Source organism: Serinus canaria, chromosome 14 (genome assembly GCF_022539315.1).
Source record: "Serinus canaria isolate serCan28SL12 chromosome 14, serCan2020, whole genome shotgun sequence".
Taxonomy (NCBI): Eukaryota; Metazoa; Chordata; class Aves; order Passeriformes; family Fringillidae; genus Serinus; species Serinus canaria.
Window position 1 is genome coordinate 15,233,039 of NC_066328.1, and position 17,798 is coordinate 15,250,836.

Here is a 17,798-nt window from a genome sequence, read left to right on the forward strand (position 1 = left end):
GGACAGTCTCAGCCCACTTTCCCTGGAGTGTTAAATATTCTTTAGCAAAAATAGTGAGAGGATTAATGAGTGGTTCAGGAAGCAGCGTGAGGTGCTGACAAACCAGAACCGCCTCGGTCCTGCTCTGCCTGCTGCTCCAGGCAGACTCACTAACCCTCTTAGGAAGCTTCATTTGCTTTGTCAAGAAATAATCTGGGATTTCCCTTCCTCATCACTGAGTTTTCCCTCCTCCAGAAGCTGCCAAGGGCTTCTCAGCCATCAGAGAGACAGCTGGAGAGGAGTCAGAGCCCTCCTGTGACCTCCACCACCCCTTTTTCTTTCCCTGTAAAGCTGCTGTTAATGAAACAGAAGCAGAGCAGTGTGCTCTGTGTGCAGGGCAGGGATTGCTGAGTGGCTGCTGTCATCCTGCCTGGACACAGTGCCACAGGTTCCCACCTTGCTGTGCCTGCATGGAGCTGGAACCAGGGCTGTGCTGCAGCTTCCACCTGGAGGCTGCTCCTGTCTCTGAGGTGGTGGGAACTGCAGCTGAAGATTGCAGCTGAATACTGGACCGTTGGATACCGTGGATGGAGGCTGCCTGCCTGTCCAAAGTCTGTTGTTTACAGGGAGCTTCGCCTCTGAGTCAGAGGTGAAAACTCTCCATCTTCCCTCAGATGTTTGAGTGCTCCATCCTTAGGCTGTTTGAAGGTGTGCCTGATGTTTAGTGCAGAAATGAGGTCTCTGGAGTTTTATCCTTGTTTGCTTGGCAAAACCAAGGCTGCAGATACCCAGAGGGTCTGGAACTGCCAGCACACCCTCTGCCATTCTGTGTTTTCCCCCCAGCCTGGGAGGAGTGAAGGATCCTTGTCAGCCCATCCCCTTCTCTGCTGAGCAGTTAACACCAGCATTATCCAAACCAGGACACAGGGGGCTGGGCCCAGAGTCCTACACAAACCTTCTGTGTCTCACCCCCCTGCCTCCTGGCATGCTGCAGTCCCCTTCTCTGCAGGTGATCCTCTCTGGATGCTGCTGGTGACAAACCTGCCTTCCTGCAGAGCCTGTCTTTGCTGCCCTCACCCCCTGTCACCTCCAGAGTGGGAACTGTGCACAGTCATTCTGGTTATTTTAATAATTTCTGCTACTAGTGGAGGAAAATAATAGAACGAATGGATACACATAAAATGAATTTACCTCATTATAACCATTCCTCCTTAAGGTTTATGTATTTAGTCAATAAATATGCTGTCTTTAAGGGAAAGACATTTATGCTTCGGCTTCTCAGCAGATGCAGTATTTCTGAGTTCCTTGGAGCCCAGGATCATAAAAATGAGGCAGCAGAGCAGTGTGAGGAAGCAGCAGGATCCTGGTCTGCTGCTCTCCTGCAGCCAGCCAGGCTGCACTGGGACTGCAGCATGCTTTGTCTGTGGGGAGGGCAGCAGCCTCTGACCCTCATGGTGCAGCTTTCATTGCTGAATTTCCTGCTGGCCCCTCTACCCTCTGGATTGCCTTTGTCTGGCCCTGGCTCTGATGTCACCCATTTCACCCAGGGCAGGCCCACAGAATGCAGCTCCCGAGGCTCACATGGAACATGAGGAAAAGTGTTTTTCCCACAAGGTGCAGGACGGGAGCTCAGCAGAGTCTGGTCCGTGCAGCTTTCCCTGTTCCCTGGGCAGTGCCAGGCCTGGGCCAGGGCCAGGGGGAGTCCCTTTTCCAGTGGGCAGCCAGGGATCTTCAGAGCCAACACTCCTCAGGGCTAGGGACTGACAGAGGCTACAGCCAAGCCTTGGAGAGTGACACGTGCAGATGCTCATCCATCATGCCTTGTCTGAAGTGTCTGAAGCTTCTGGCTTCATTCTTCCATTTCTTTGTCCAAGCATGCATTCTGCTCATTGAAGACCTTTATTCCTCCTCTCTGCACCTTTTCCACTCCACCAACAGCATCTCTCCCAGAGTAACCCCTCAGTGGCTGCACTCCCAGCTGCACTGGATCCTCAGATCCAGTCTCCCCACGGTCTGCAGCCTCCAGCGGCGCTTTGACTCTGAGTGGCACCTTGGCTACGTGCTGGTGGTTGACATTCCACCCTGGGAGACGTGCTGCTGGTTAATATTCCAGCAGCAGCCCTCCCTCAAAGCCAATCCCAGGGCTGCCGTGGCAGAGGATCTCTCTGGATTGGTGCACGGTGTGTGCTCCGCTCTCCCCTCCCGAGCAGGAAGCGGCAGAGCCGGGCTCACAGAGAATTCAATAGAAGGAAGTCTCCGCACTTACGCAAAGAAATTTGGCAGAAGTTAGATAGTGAGTGCAACAACAAGTGCTGCTGCAGAGATTAGAGACATTGCAGGAGCTGGAGCGGTCTCTGGGGGAGATTTACGGAGCTTTCCATGAAGGATTAATTCTGCCAGGCCCTCGCTTTGCGGGTGTGCACGGTAAGTGTGCAGGGAGTGCACCTTGGAGAAGGTGATGTGCTTGGGATGTCGATGTCAGCCCGGCTTAGGGAGTTAAACCCGAGCCATTCCTGTCTCTGGGCACGGTGCAGGGAAGGGCACACAGCAGCAGGGCCACTCAGTGCAGCTGAAGTGTAGTGGAGGGGGAGAACTGAACCTGAAGGCTCTGGCTGGAGTTGGGGAATGATTTGCACTGACCAGAGCTGCTCTGTGTCCGCAGCCTCCCATCAGCACCCCGCGCCGCTCCGACTCCGCCATCTCCGTCCGCTCCCTGCACTCTGAGTCCAACATGTCCTTGCGCTCCACGTTCTCACTCCATGAGGAAGAGGAGGAGCCAGTAGGTATTTGGGATTGTCTGAAGGAGCAGGATTAGGAAGCTCAGTGTCAAAACAGTAACTGAGTGGACTGTTGTGAGTACGCAGAGCTCTCAGGGGCAGATTTTGTGCGGAGCCTGGCTCAGACTCTTGCTTTAAACTTTGTTTCCACCACTGACTTTGCCTCCCCGTGTGCCATTTCCCTGCCTGGAAAGCGAGGACAATGGTGAGGCTTTTCTGCTTCCTTACAGAAAAACTGTAAGTCTGTGCAAAGTCCTGCTTGATTCCCTGGCTCTGCAGCAGAGCAGGGTGGGTTGCAAGGCTCAGGCTGGTGGTCTGGCACCAGGCAGCAAAAAAAATGCAATTCCCCATGGATTTGGAGCCCCATCCCCATTCAGGGCTGTGGGACACCCCACAGACTTGATTGTAAGCCCCAGGAGGGTGCAAGGAATTGTCTACATGCTGGGGGAGGATACTTTTAAACTGAGCTTAGCTTGTGACCCAGTAACTAACCCCAAACTGGATGAATAAAAGGTCAGGCGGCATTCTGCCACTGATCAAAGATAAGAGTTTATTTCATATTTGGGAACCCAGGGGGCTGTGTTTGCATTTCTGAGAGCAGCACAGGACGAAAAGACAGAGGGAACTGCAGAGATTGATTGGAAATGCTCTGAAATGTGAGCATGGAGAGCCGTAGTGCTTGGAGCCCTGTGCTAGCTGTTCTAGCTGGTAAACAAAACTGCAGAGATGGGCCCATTGCAGCAGAAACAATGCTGTTTCTGCTTCCTGAGGAGTGAAGGAGCCCTTCCTTCAGAATGCTTCAAAAACACAAGAGTGCAGACTCCTTTAAAATTGCCTTAAGCTCAGGCTTTGTACAATTTTGACAACTCTGTGCTCAGGCCAACCAAGGAGAAAGTCCCAGCCAGGGCAGCTCATGCAGTTCTGGTGACTGAATCACTGGCCAAGGAGTTGGTCTGTGCAGTTTGCTGTCAGGTGCTGATCCTGCCAGATGCTGGTGGCCCCGTTTGTGATGAGCTGAGTGAGGGTCTCCAGCCATTCCCAAGTTCATTCTTCCCTTACTGGAACTCAGGAGATCCAGACAGAATTTTACGTTGAGACCATGAAAAACCCTCAGTGTGCCCCAGGCTCCCCAAGGCTCAGCACTGAGGGACTGTGTTATTCCTTCTGCAGAGCTGCAGGCTCTTGGTTTGGACTAATCCCCGCTGTGTGTGTCCCTGTGTGTGCCCTGCAGGAGCCCCTGGTGTTTGCAGAGCAGCCGTCCGTGAAGCTGTGCTGCCAGCTGTGCTGCAGTGTCTTTAAGGATCCCGTCATCACAACCTGTGGGGTAAGGCAAGGCTCTCCCAAACGTCCTGGGTGAGCCACACTCGAGCCTGGACTGTCCCCTCTGTCTCTCCCCAGGGACTGTCAAGCAGAACTAGGGCTAGCTTAAGGTGGGATGGCTTTTCCCAGGAGAGCTGTACTGTCAGCCACCCCGTCCCAGCCATGTTCAGTCTCCTTGCTGTGGCTTCCATGAGGTCAAAAACTCCTCCTGAAGGGCTCTGCAGGAGCTCCTGGGCACCCCAGGAAAGGCTGTGCTTCAGTTGTGAGGGAAGTGTTGCTTATAAAACAAGAATGGCTTGAAGCTTCATTTAGTTAATGCTTGCAAAGGGATTTGAGATCCTCAAATGAAAGGCATGAATATTCTTCTGGATTCCATTTTACTGGGATTTAATAGAAGCTGTATATTATTCCTGTGCTCCTTGTGAAGAAAGATGGTTTTGAGATGGCTCTAATGCTTCTGATGTGATCTGATCACCAGGATGGGGCTGTAGCAACAGCAGCAGAGCTCAGGATTGTTTATGGCAGTGAGGGTGCTATTCCCCAAAAGTGCTGGAAGCTGCTGCAGTTTGGCTGCACCATTCCAGTAAGCAGCTCTGCACAGAGACACTGAGATTTACTGGTTAATGTGGAAAAAAGCCCACTGCAGGAAGCAGCCTGGCTTCATCTGCAGTCCTGCTCTGGCAGCTCTGGAGGGAGCTCGGTGCAGCTGTGCCGGGCAGGAAAAGGCCATAGGAGCAGGGCAGCAGATAACAGCTCCAGAGGGGGACTCACAGCCCTGCCAAGAGCTGGCTCCCTGGCCAGGGAACGTGGCTGAGGAGGCTCCAGGGAATGCACAGGGCAGGATCAGGACCAGTGAAATGCTGCAGCCTTTATGTTCATTAGTGTGTTAAACTGTGTTTGCTGCTTTGTCAAGTTAAACTGTCAGGATGGAGAGGGGAGCTATTTAAAGTGCTCAAATTTACAGAGAATTTAATGGGCTGACAAACCAGCTGTTCCATCTGCCTGGCAGCAGGACAGGGCTGCTTCTGCTGCCTTGAGAGGGCTCCAGAGGGATGGATATGGTGGGCTGACTGGGCAAGGACAGGGAGAGGCCAGGCTTCCCCCAAGGGCTGCTCAGGGGAGTGAGAGGGATGACATGAGCTACAGTGGAGAGTGAAGTAGAGAAACCCTATGCAGATGTGGAGGGTAGGAAAGACTTGGATGTGTTCAAGAGCAGACTATGGATGGAGCTCTGAGCCCTGCTCTGGTGGAAGGTGTCCTTGCCCATGGCAGGGAATTGGAACTTGATCATCTCTAAGATCCCTTCCAACCCAAACCATTCCATGATTCTGTGATCCCATGAATATCAGAGTGTGGCAGAACATGCCCCTGGCTTTGTCTTGCACCACGATCATGGCCTGGTCCTGAACAGGGAGAAGGTCAAAGCTCCAAACTGTGTGTTCAGGACCTGTGCTTCCCCCTGAGCAAGCAGCTGGGGTTTGCCCTGTGGTGCTGAGCTAAAACAGGCAGAACAGCTGCTGAGGCTCCTGAGCCCCAGGCTTTGGTGTCTCCCACCTTTCCATGGGTAGCCACAGGGAATCATTTGCCCGCTCTCGTTTTACGCTGACGCTGCTGTTCCTCTCTGTCTCCACAGCACACGTTTTGCAGGAGATGTGCCTTAACATCTGGTGAGTACAGGGCTGTTCTTGTGTGATGCAGCCAGAACACTGTTATTTCCTGGTTGATTTGCTTTCACCTAAAGAGAAACCTGCAGAAAAATGTCCAAAGGGCTTAAAACAAGCTGTCAGTCAGGCGTGGCACTGCAGCATTGAGGGGCTGGGGGCCAATGGTGCACTCTGGAGCATGGGCACTGCAGAGAGGGCTGGGCACAGGATGTTCTCAGATCCTGGAAAATGCAGTGGATAATCCCAGGATAATACATGTCTCGCCCAGAGCTGACCCACTGATTTCAAACTGAAAGCTTTCTGTGGCTGCCTGGATAAAGAACCAGGGGCCACGTTTGGCATCAAGCCCTTCTCCCCCATCCCCTCAGTGCCAGGGCTCTGGCCCCTGACTGAGCCCCACTGAGCTGCTTTACCAGCTCTTCCAGAACTCTGGGAGAGCCCAAGCCCCTGGCTGCTGGCCTGGGCTAACCAGCTCCCGCCTGGGTTGGACTCTGGCTGCAACAAAAAGACTTTTTTTGGCACAAGCCTGTGCCCCTCTTGGCAAGCTGTCGTTCAGCACAGAGCAAGCCATTGGCATTACCAGAACAGCGAGCCCTGAGGAGGCTCCCTGGGGAGTCCTGCAAAGCAACAGCTCTTCCTGCCTTAAGATTTTTGTGTTCCACATGCAAGAGGTCCCTCTGCTTTGCATGTTAATGCCCTCTGTTCTCTGCTATATCAACCCCAACCCACAGATGTGTGGCAAAAGGCTTTGCAATTGCAATCCTCATGCCTGGAGTGTTCCATGAACAGCTGGATGTGGCAGAGTTCAGTTGATGAGGTGGTGATCTCAATGATCTTGGAGGTGTTTTCCAACCTGTAAGATTCTGAGTTTCAGTGGTTGCTGGCAGCAGGAGCTGAGTCCAGGTTTGGGTGAGGAGCAGGTTATGGCTGGGGCACCTGGTGATTTGTGCTCACTGCCTGTGAGCACTCACCCTTCAGCCAGCACAAGGCAGCCTGAATCAGCGTGGGCTTCTTTCACTGGCAGCTCCCTCAATCATTATGGATTAACATAAACTGTAACTTTTCCACACCCCAAGACAAACCAAAGATGATGGTGTGCAGACCTTGGGTGAATATTCCTGGCTCTTTCCATGGCCACTCAGCTGGCAGTTGGCTGACCCGACCAGGGAAGGCACCAAACCCCAGTTTCCACGCAGGGGCTCTGGGAGATGCCAGTGACCTGTCCCAGCCCTCCCTGAGCGTGCCATCTTCCCTCCCTGGCAGAGAAGTGCCCCGTGGACAATGCCAAGCTGACGGTGGTGGTGAACAACATCGCGGTGGCCGAGCAGATCGGGGAGCTGTTCATCCACTGCAAGTACGGCTGCCGGCCCGCCGCCAGCAGCAAGCCCACCGCCTTCGAGGTGGACCCCCGTGGCTGCCCCTTCACCATCAAGCTCAGTGCCAGGAAGTGAGTGCTCCTTCCAGGGATCCTCTCCAGGGAAAGGGCCCGGCCTGCCCTGCGGCTCCAGGGCTGTGCAGTTCCTGCCAGCGCTGCTCTGTTTGGCTGTGCCAGGGGGACAAGCAGGGTGGCTTCAGGGGACAGCTCAGGGCTGGTGTCAGGGGGAGGATGCTGTTTTGTGCTCCTTGAGTGCCAGCCCTGGGGCAGGGGATGCATTGAGAGCGGCCACCTCACATCTGGGATGAAACTCCATGGCCGAGGTCAAGTAGAGAACTTGGGATTCTTTTTGTAAGAAGAATTATCTTCGTTATATCCTATGAATTTGAAATCTGTCTCCCTCCCCATCCCAGTTTTCCCTGTCCATTGCCTGTTGTTGATGGCTGCCTGAAGGCTCAGCCCATCAGCTGCAGAAGTAGATGTGCCCTGTGGAAATGTGGCCTATTACTACTCTCAATTTTCTGACCAAATGAGAATTTAAAGCTGGAATTGCAGTCTCAGAGCAGGAGGCTTTGGATCATCTGACAGCCTCACAGGGCTGATTTGCTCCTCTCCTGAGGATCTGTGTTGTTCCCAATAATTTTTGCTCGTTGCTGATTTTCCCTGCCTTTGCTTCTCTCCGTGGACAGGGATCATGAGAGCAGCTGTGATTACAGACCCGTGCGCTGCCCCAACAACCCCAGCTGCCCTCCCCTCCTCAAGATGAACCTGGAGGCTCACCTGAAGGAGTGTGAGCACATCAAGTGTCCCCACTCCAAATACGGGTGAGGAGCTGATGCTTTGGGGTGAGGAACTGCACTGAGCTCATGACTGAGCTGCTTTTTGGCTGCTGCAGCCTTGGGGTGCCCCCGAGGCTCTGAGCAGCTCTCCCCAGTGCTGTGCATTGGCCTGAGGCTGAGCTGGGGGTTCCAGGGGTTGCAGGAGGCAGCCCTGGAGCCTGTGGGTGGGAACAGGCAGGTCATGGTGAGGAGGAGGCTGAGTGCACAGGCAGAAGAGCTGGAGGAGAGTCAGAGCATGAAGAAAGGGGGATGAGGACAAGAGTAATTTGAGCACCATGGCTGTGTCTTGCCAACCTGGCCTTGTCCCAGGCAAGGGAAGTGCTGATCCACCTCAGAGGGTTCCCTGTCACCCAAGCCCTAGGGCTGCCCCTGCTTGGGTTTACTGTTGCAGGAAGAGGGTTCACAGAAAGTTCTTCCATCATTGGCACGGGGCAGTCATGGAATGCCCATCCCCAAGGGATTTAAATGCCATGTAGATGTGGCACTTGGGGACATGGGTTAGTGGTGGCCTTGGGGGAATGAGTGGACTTGATGGTCTTAGAGGCCTTTTCCAACCTCAACAATTCTAGGATTCCATGATCCTAAGCCATGTTTGGGCAGATGCAGAGCAAGGCAAGTCCTGGCAGAGCAGCCCTGACTCTGTGCCATGCTGCAGGCCCAAGTCAGCATCTGCTGAGGTCAGCTGCAGTTTTTTCCACTGGTTTTAATGGCTCCTGGTGAGCCCAACAAACTGACACCACCCTTTGTCTCCTGCCCAAGATCTGCTTTTCCTTGAACTTCCCAGGCAGACAGTGCAGTTTGGGGCCAGTGTCCTGGCTGGAAGAATGGGAGCTGCTTGACCTCTCTTGTCCTGCAGTTGCCTCTCCCAGCAGGATCACAGAATCATTAAAATTGGGAAGGACCTCCACAATGATCAAGTCCACCCTTTGAAGGATCACGAAGCACAGAATCCCTGCTGCTGGCAGGAGGAGCAGGACAGCTGGGGACCCACACGGGCCTTGGAGCTCCCCAGAGGAGACAGCTGAGCAAGGAGTCTCCAGGAGAGCCCTGCTCCAGCCAGCATCTGCCTTCCCCTCAGGTGTGCATTCATAGGAAACCAGGACACCTACGAGACCCACCTGGAGACGTGCAAGTTCGAGGGGCTGAAGGAGTTCCTGCAGCAGACGGACGATCGCTTCCACGAGATGCAGGTGGCCATGGCCCAGAAGGACCAGGAGATCGCCTTCCTGCGCTCCATGCTGGGCAAGCTCTCTGAGAAAATCGACCAGCTGGAGAAGAACCTGGAGCTGAAGTTTGGTGAGCGTGCACCCGACGAGCTCTGTGGTCAGAGCTGCTGGGATGGAGCAGCTCTTTGGGGGTGCATTGCAAGGCTGCTCTCCCTGCTGGTGGCAGCGGTGTGTTCCGAGGTTGGGGGGCAGTGGGTGCCCTCTGCCTGTTCCCTGGGATGGCAGCAGTGGCTCTGCAGTGACTGTGGGCCTGTCCCTCTCTCACAGATGTGCTGGATGAGAACCAGAGCAAGCTGAGCGAGGACCTGATGGAATTCCGCAGGGACGCCTCCATGCTGAACGTGAGGATGGGCCCTGGGCCTCTGGAGTTACCTGGCTCTGCCCCTGGCTGGGCTTCTCCTGCAGTGGGGGGAGGCTTTGGGGAGAGCCTTCTGCTCCAAAGCCTGGGCCTTTTACAGGGGCATGGTCCCCTCCTCCCTGCCTGCAGAAAGCAGGGAGATGAGCAGATCCAAGCACTCTGGTGAACTGCAGAGTGAGGACAGTATTTCCTAAGAGGTATTTCTGGGCCTTTCTGAATGCTGAGAGTTCAGTGCAGCTCTGAGGTGCTGTCAGGGCCCTGTGCTCTCTGGAGGGATGTGGCAGTCACAGAGTAGAGCAGAGACCTCTGGTCAGAGGATGAGTTGGCCACTCAGGAAGGGCCCTGTGGGAGTCAAGAACACAAGAGGGGTTGGGGACAGTCCTAAAGTGGAGGGGACAGTCCTAAAGCCATGTCCAGGGCAGGCTGGCCTGGATGGCTCCACAGCTCACCCGGCTTGTTGTGTTTTCCAGGATGAGCTCTCCCACATCAATGCTCGGCTCAACATGGGCATCCTTGGATGTGAGTATCCCCAAGGCCTGGGGCTGGGTGTGGGGGGCCCAGGGAGCCTCCTGGCTGCTCTCACAGCTGTGCAGAGCAGCAGCACTGCTCTCCCTCCCTCACCTGGCTCTCCCTTCTGCAGCCTATGATCCTCAGCAGATCTTCAAGTGCAAGGGGACCTTTGTGGGCCACCAGGGCCCCGTGTGGTGTTTGTGTGTGTACTCCATAGGAGACTTGCTCTTCAGTGGCTCCTCAGACAAAACCATTAAGGTAAGAGCTTCCCTCTTCCCTCCACCTTCTGCATTTGCAAGTGGAACAGAAGCTGAGTTCATTTGTGGGGTGGGTGGATGTTGCTTCCTGAAGTTTCCTCCAAAGAATCAAATGATTCTTTATGATTACAGTTGGACAAAATTCTCTGCAAGGAAACATTATGTGCTAGTGAAATGGAGAGACAAGCAGAGATCTTTGCAAGGCCCCGATTAGAATCTCATTCCTGCAGCTGCTGGTTTTGCTTTGTGTGGCATTTAGGGTATTCAGGACTATTTCAGCTTCTGATTTTATGTTCCTTTGTTATAAAAAGTCATCTTAGAACAAAACATTTGTCCCTGATCCAATGTGTCCTTTCCCTGTTTTATGGCACGTTTGTTTTTCTTTGTCCTGTTCTCAGTAACTCAGACTGACAGCACTGCCCCGTGCAGCCTCAGCAGCCCTTCCCAGTGTCACTCTGGTGGCTGCTGGTGGCTGCTGGCCAGGCTGGAGACCCAGGGGCTGCCACAGCTAACCCTGCCAGGAGCAGAGCTTTGCTTTAGCTTCCTTGGTTGTAGAGCCACGTGGAAGGAAATGGATATTGCTGTACATTAGGGAATGAAGGCAGATTCCTCCTCTGTCCTGGCTGATCTGGCCACCACATTCCCACGTTCCTCTTGAGAGAGCCCTGTGTGCTCAGGGGAAAAGCCTCTGCAGTGGCAGAGGAAGCTGTGCTGTGCCACTGGAGCCCTGGGATGGCTGGGAAGTGCTAAAGCAGGAGCCTGAGAGCTGCTCCTTTGTCTCAGAGTGTGGTGTTGGCCTGGGCTGAGGGAGCAGAGCTGGAGCAGCTGCTGGCCTGGGTCTTGTTGGCTTAAGCCTGACCCTCTGCAGTCCTTTCCCTTTGCTAGCCAAGCCTGCAGCCCAGGGCTGGAGGCAGTGCCCAGGGCTGGAGGCAGTGCCCAGGTGACAGGCAGTGCCCAGGTGACAGGCAGTGCCCAGGTGACAGTCAGTGCCCAGGTGACAGCCAGCCTGTTTCCCCCTCTGGGTGCTGACATCCTGCCCAGGCTCCAGCCTCTGCCTTGTGTTCTCTGCTAGGTGTGGGATACCTGTACCACATACAAGTGCCAAAAGACCCTGGAGGGTCACGATGGAATTGTGCTGGCTCTCTGCATCCAGGGGTGAGTGAGGAGGGGCACCTGTCCCTGGGGAGAGTGGGGACAGCCCTGGGACCCTTGAGCATGCCCTCACAATTCCCATCCTCTGTCCTGCATGTGCCATGGCACTGTCCCTCGGTGACCCCCCCTTTGTGTCATTGCAGGAACAAGCTGTACAGTGGCTCTGCTGACTGCACCATCATCGTGAGTACAGGGCACCCACCCCAGCAGGGACTGCCCCTCTTCTGCCAGGGGGGGACTGATGACCCTCCTGTGCTGGATCCACCCCTGGGGTGGGCTTGGGGCTTGGAAAAATCCACCTGCAGGGTGGATTTCCCACTCCCAGCTCCTCCCTGGGAGCAAGGGACTGGTGCTCTGGGTTGAGGCAGAATGGCCTGCCCAGCCCCTCATGGGCTCTGCTTTGGTGGGCTTGACTGTGCTGGACTTGATCTTAGAGGGCTTTTCCCACCTAAACCATTCCATGATTCTTGTTTGCAGGTCTGGGATATTCAAAACCTGCAGAAGGTGAACACAATCCGAGCACACGACAATCCTGTTTGCACTTTGGTCTCCTCACACAACATGCTCTTCAGTGGCTCCCTCAAAGCCATCAAGGTGCAGCTCCAGGGCTCCTCCGGGGCTCCTTGGGGACCAGGGGTACAAACTCTAAGGCAGAAGTGTCCAAAGAGGAAGGAAGTGGCATTTTGGCCTGTAGGTGACCTTGTTGCTAAGGTCTCCTGAGCCACAGAGCAGCCAGCACTGCAGAGGTTTAGCCCATGCTCTGTGCTCAAGGGAAAGCTGTTCTCTGGCTGCAGAAGCACTGTATTTCTTCCAGCTCTAAACCTGAGGCTGCAGCTGCAGTATCCTGACAGTTCCTGAGCATGTGTGTCCTCAGGCCCCCAACAGACCTGCCCAGACCGTTGGGAATTGTGTCTGGGCTCCAGAACTGGCTGGAGAATCAGGCTGTCTGTTTTGCAACCGCCTCCAAAGGATCTTGAGTCTGCATTCTCTACCTAAAACATGCAGAAATCAGGAACAGCTTTTCAGGCTGCCCTTTAAAGCCTTGGCTGGATTCCTGTGGTTCTGTTTCCAGCTCCTGGTGAGACAGCTTATGGGCCCGTCCATCTGTAAGAGGACTGTGCTCTTTTCTTTATCTGGGGCCTGGAGTGGTTCAGCTCTGGAGACAGCTCAAGGCTGGAGCACCCACACAGCACAAGGAGAATCTGGGGCCTTTTGGGTTTGTCATCCCTGGCCACTTCCTGCCAATGAGCCAGGCAGGCTCAGAGTGGGGGGAATGAGATCTGCCAGTCCCTGTGTGCCAGGGGTGGGAGGGGAAGTGCAGGGCAGTTCCTTGCTGCAGCTGTGGTTTAGGCTTTGCAGCCCGTGGCTCTGCTAGGGAAGGGTCTCTGCCAGCAATAATGCAGGCTCCAGGCTGGCTCCCTCAGGGAATGTGCTTGCTCAGCAGTTTCTGGGTTTTATCAGCAAGTCAGTGGGATCCGGCAATTCCCATCAGGCAGGAGAGCTGGCACAAGGATCCCCACAAGAGCTGTGAGAGCCTCGGGCAGGGTGGGCAGGGAAGGTGAGCACTGCTGTGTCCTGCCCAGCCCCACTGAGATTCCTCCCCCTGTGTGTGTCCCTGCTTTCCACAGGTGTGGGATATTGTGGGAACTGAGCTCAAGCTGAAGAAGGAGCTGACAGGTCTCAACCACTGGGTTCGAGCGCTGGTGGCTTCCCAGAACTATCTGTACAGTGGGTCTTACCAGACCATCAAGGTGGGACTGAGCTCTGGTGACAGCCTGAGCCCCCTCTCCCTGCTCCTCTCTGGGCTCTGCACGGGGCAGCAGCACCAGAGGCAGCTGCTGGGACGTGAGAGCTCTGCTGACACGTGGGGTTTTCCTGTGCTGATTGCATCTCTGTGGTCTGGGCCTCGGGAGCTGCTGGGGAGGCTCACTGGGACAAACTGGGCCTCAGCCATGGCGCCTCGAGGCTGCTGCAGCCTTATCTGCACTGACACTCCTGCTGATAACAGGGGAAGGTCACTGCCTGGCTGCAGTGCTACCATAAATCCGTGTGAGGGTTCCCAGTGCCCTCCCTCCTCTGTGCTGGCTCAGGTTCTGATGAATAGGTCACCTCTCAGGGGTGAACTGTCTGGGGGACACAGGAAAATTGGAAGTTGCCCTTCTCAGTGTTAATGAATCTCTGTTGATTTGTCTGCGTTGGGTTTTAGTGCTGCCAAGGACTGGGCTGTGTGTGTACATGTGTGCAGTCACACACAAAGGGTGTGAAGTCTCTACACAACCTTTCCAACCTGGATATTTAAAGTTGGGCAGCTAAATAAGATAGCAGGGATTTGCTCTTCAGTGCTGAGCATTCCCAGCTGGATAGGTTTGTCCCTGAAGGTGTGATCTGGGCACACGGGAAGCCAGGCTGACTCCGTGCATGGCAGAATGGCTGCAGGGGATCTCCATTGGAGAGAAGGGTCTCATCCTGCCTCTGCTCCATCTCTCTCAGATCTGGGACATCCGGAACCTGGAGTGCGTGCACGTGCTGCAGACGTCGGGAGGCAGTGTGTACTCCATCGCCGTGACCAACCACCACATCGTGTGCGGCACCTACGAGAACCTCATCCACGTATGGCGTGGGCACAGGGGCTTGGGGATGGGCACAGGGGCTTGGGGATGGGCACAGGGACTTGGGGATGGGCACGGGAGAACCTCATCCACGTATGGCATGGGCACAGGGACTTGGGGATGGGCACTGGGACTTGGGGATGGGCACAGGGGCTTGGGGATGGCACGGGAGAACCTCATCCACGTATGGCATGGGCACAGGGGCTTGGGGATGGGCACAGGGGCTTGGGGATGGGCATGGGAGAACCTCATCCACGTATGGCATGGGCACAGGGACTTGGGGATGGGCACAGGGGCTTGGGGATGGGCACGGGAGAACCTCATCCACGTATGACATGGGCACAGGGGCTTGGGGATGGGCACAGGGGCTTGGGGATGGGCATGGGAGAACCTCATCCACGTATGGCATGAGCACAGGGGCTTGGGGATGGGCACGGAAAAACCTCATCCACGTATGACATGGGCACAGGGGCTTGGGGATGGGCACCTGGCTCTGCCTGTCCCTCAGTCACAGCACCTGGCTCTGCCCGTCCCCTCGGGCACAGCACCCCCCTGGCTCCGTGCGTGGAGGCAGGAACAGCTCTCAGAGGGGAGCTGGGTGGCCTCAGCACAGTGTGGTCCCCAAGGCCAGCTGTCCCCACAGGTGTGGGACATCGAGACCAAGGAGCAGGTGCGCACGCTGACCGGGCACGTGGGGACAGTCTACGCCCTCGCCGTCATCTCCACGCCCGATCAAACCAAAGTCTTCAGCGCGTCCTACGACCGCTCGCTCAGGGTGCGTGTGTGGGGCCGTGTGTGGGGCCAGACCCAGGGTCTGGGACAGCCCAGGGGCCCCAAGGGAAGGGTGGGGGAAACCTCAGGGGCCTCCGTGTGTCACCCGTGTCAGCCATGACATGCAGCATCCCCCCTGTCCCTCGCGGTGCTCCGGGCTGTGCGGGGCTCACGCTCCCCGTGTCCCCACAGGTGTGGAGCATGGACAACATGATCTGCACCCAGACCCTGCTGCGCCACCAGGGCAGTGTCACCGCCCTGGCCGTGTCCCGCGGCCGCCTCTTCTCCGGCGCCGTGGACAGCACTGTAAAGGTGGGTCTGCTCAGGCTTCTCCTGCATGGCTTGGGCTCTTCCAGTGCTGGAGTTAGGGCATTAAATGAGTTAGGAGTCAGTGGCAGGAGGGTGGAACCAGGTGAGGGTTGAGCTCTGCTCCCAAGAAGTGACCAGACAAGAGGACATAACCTCAAACTGGGCCGGGTTCAGGTTGGACATCAGGAAGAATTTCTTCATGGAAAGGGCTTCTAAGGAAGGGGCTGTCCAGGGAGGTGGTGGATTCCTCATCCTGGAGGTGTCCAGGAAGTGACTGGATGTGGCAGTCAGTGCTCTGGGCTGGGTGACAAGGTAGGGATCAGTCACAGATTGGATTTGATGATCTTGGAGGTCATTTCCAACCTTAATGATTCTGGGATTCTTTGAAACAAGGGTATGGTTCTCCACGAGCAGGAGGTTTCCCTCCTGACAGTGTTGTGGATGCTGGCAGTGCAGAGGGAAGCTCTGTGGGGGATGAGGAGAAGCCCACAGGGCTGCTCAGGAGTCACTGCCTGCGGTGCCATCGTCTGTCCACAGGTCTGGACGTGCTAACGAGAGGTCACACGAGTCCTGCACACTGAAAGACCAAAAACTCTCCCCTCCATCGGCCTGTGGGTGACCACACCACTGAAACGACTGCTGCAGCTCCTCCTGCACCGACCACTGCCTGCTGCTGCTGCCCCTCGGCCGGCGGCTCTCCGGATGCTCTGCCCCACGGACGCTCCAGGTGTTCCCTCAGATTGCCCCAGATGATTGGAAAAGAGGAAGCTGCTCCAGTGCCCTCCTCTGCCTGTGTCTCCCCAGCTGGGGACACCCCCAGGCTGGGGCTGGGGTGACACTGGGCCTCGGGGGTCGAGGCCAGGCGAGCGCTTGGCCAGTGCCAAGACTGGACAGATCCGTGTGTCCTGGTGGGGACAGGCTGGGCCCCTGTCCGTGGCAGGACTGAGCTTTAGGCCGTACCCTTGGTGGGCACCCGACCCCTTTCTGTCTCTAGTATTTAATTTTACTGCCAAGGCGCCGGGCCGATCCAGCTGGGAAGAGGTGTTTCCTTGAGTAGCCAGGTACGATTTTTATGCCACAGCTAGTTCTCAAATCAAGTTCCACAAGCCCATTGTTCACCACCCTGTAATAATGGTCTCCACATTAAAGACAAAAAGCCTCCGTTGCATTTTTACTCACATTTTCTACTGTTTTTAAGATTGTAATATAGATTTGATTATTTCTTCATTGACAATAAAAGCAGAAAGAGTTGTTCCTGCCCGGTGTGAGTTATTGCAGGGAGCCAGCAGCCAGCACTGGCCCCGTGGGGTGAAAATAGAAGTGCCTGGGCCCTGCACTCCACAGGGGACAGGTCCCAGCCAGGCCCCAGCACCCCACAGAGGCACCCAGGGGTGCCCTCAGACTGTGCAGCACAAACACCCAGCACGCCACGAGGACTCAGGAAGGCTTGGGGACACAAACAGTGGTGGCAGCCCGGCAGGGGTTTTATTTCTTTTTATTTTTGTTTAAATATTTGTTGCCAGACTTGGTATAGGAGCAAACGTCTTCACAGCACCACGAGCCATCTACAATTCAGAATAGGAAGAATAAAGACGAGTAGAGGTGAAATCTAAGCACAGAAGAGCAGGGAGCAGCACCAAGATGCAGAGCTGGACAGATGGGATACGATACAGAGTCCATAACTTAATCATAAAAAATATATATATGTATATATCCATCATGTAGAACTTTATGGATTTTTTTTTTTAGATACATATTTTTTTTTCTTTTCAACAGATATTTTCAGGTGGGTGATTTATTTATTTTTTTAATTATTTTTAAAGTCTTTTTTTTTTTGTGTGTTTTGTTGGTTTTTTTGTTTTTTTCAAAAGAAATTTCAAAGTTGTGCCAAACACATCTGGATCAGCGACCACAACAGGAGAGACGGGGGAGACAGGGCAGGTAGGGAGAGGGAAGGAGGGAGAGACCACTCCACGTCTCGAGAGAAAGAAAGGAACAGCAACACTTTTGTTTGGAAACCACAAGCAAAAAATGCATTCATCAGGATTCAAGCGACTGAACCAGACTCCAACTCCAGTTTGTACAGGAATATACAGCGGTGCATCCCGCGGGACGCACCGGGCACACGCACCCCGCGTGCACACCCACGCACACCCACACGCACCCAGACACAGACCGACAGCAAAAGCAAGGAAAAGAAACCGAACCAAACCCTGAAGACACTCCAAAAGAAATGAAACACCTCCAGCGTAAGAATTAACAAAAACCTCCATAAAACAAGGCACATCCTTTGAGTTCGTAACGGTGGAAAAAGAAAGACGCGACACTGAATCCCAACGGAAAACCCGACCAGAACCGCTCGCACGTACCTTCCACCCAGAGAAAAGGTAAATATTGTGCTACTCTTAGAATGAGTTTGCCACAAGACACACAGCTTAGTATAATCTAATAGTTTTTCTCAAGCTAAAATCCAGTTTTCTCTTGATTTCTTTTAAACTGCTTTATATATAATTGCTAATATTTTTAAATCTTTTAAATATATATTTGTTAAAGTTTATTTCTTTTTTATTATTTTGGGGTTGGGGGAAATCTGCTTTATATCTTTTTTTTATTTTTTTTTTCCCCTCCAATAAATTAATACTTTTTTTTTTA

At 54.5% G+C, this 17,798-nt stretch overlaps 1 protein-coding gene and 1 long non-coding RNA gene across 4 annotated transcripts in view; one reads left to right on the forward strand and one right to left on the reverse strand.

Annotated features, from left to right (window-relative positions):
* TRAF7 (TNF receptor associated factor 7) overlaps positions 1-16,397 on the forward strand; it is a 28,524-nt gene extending 12,127 nt beyond the window's left edge. For 2 of the 3 annotated variants that reach the window (XM_050980052.1, XM_009091745.4), the window contains exons 5-21: positions 2,642-2,758; positions 3,988-4,080; positions 5,710-5,743; positions 7,004-7,187; positions 7,805-7,939; positions 9,033-9,250; positions 9,448-9,521; positions 10,009-10,057; positions 10,179-10,306; positions 11,378-11,460; positions 11,601-11,640; positions 11,935-12,051; positions 13,086-13,208; positions 13,948-14,067; positions 14,710-14,841; positions 15,030-15,149; positions 15,684-16,397. In XM_050980052.1, the coding sequence (XP_050836009.1) occupies positions 2,642-2,758; positions 3,988-4,080; positions 5,710-5,743; positions 7,004-7,187; positions 7,805-7,939; positions 9,033-9,250; positions 9,448-9,521; positions 10,009-10,057; positions 10,179-10,306; positions 11,378-11,460; positions 11,601-11,640; positions 11,935-12,051; positions 13,086-13,208; positions 13,948-14,067; positions 14,710-14,841; positions 15,030-15,149; positions 15,684-15,698 (1,782 nt within the window). In that variant the 3' untranslated portion in view covers positions 15,699-16,397. The remainder of the gene's footprint in view (positions 1-2,641; positions 2,759-3,987; positions 4,081-5,709; positions 5,744-7,003; positions 7,188-7,804; positions 7,940-9,032; positions 9,251-9,447; positions 9,522-10,008; positions 10,058-10,178; positions 10,307-11,377; positions 11,461-11,600; positions 11,641-11,934; positions 12,052-13,085; positions 13,209-13,947; positions 14,068-14,709; positions 14,842-15,029; positions 15,150-15,683) is intronic. The other variant, XM_050980053.1, reaches the window with a different exon arrangement.
* On the reverse strand, positions 14,085-14,703 carry LOC127060156 (uncharacterized). Its single transcript, XR_007778821.1, has 3 exons — positions 14,458-14,703; positions 14,242-14,313; positions 14,085-14,150 (listed from the first exon to the last, which is right to left on the reverse strand). It is a non-coding gene; the product is annotated as an uncharacterized LOC127060156 (long non-coding RNA).
* Positions 16,398-17,798: the final 1,401 nt, after the last annotated feature.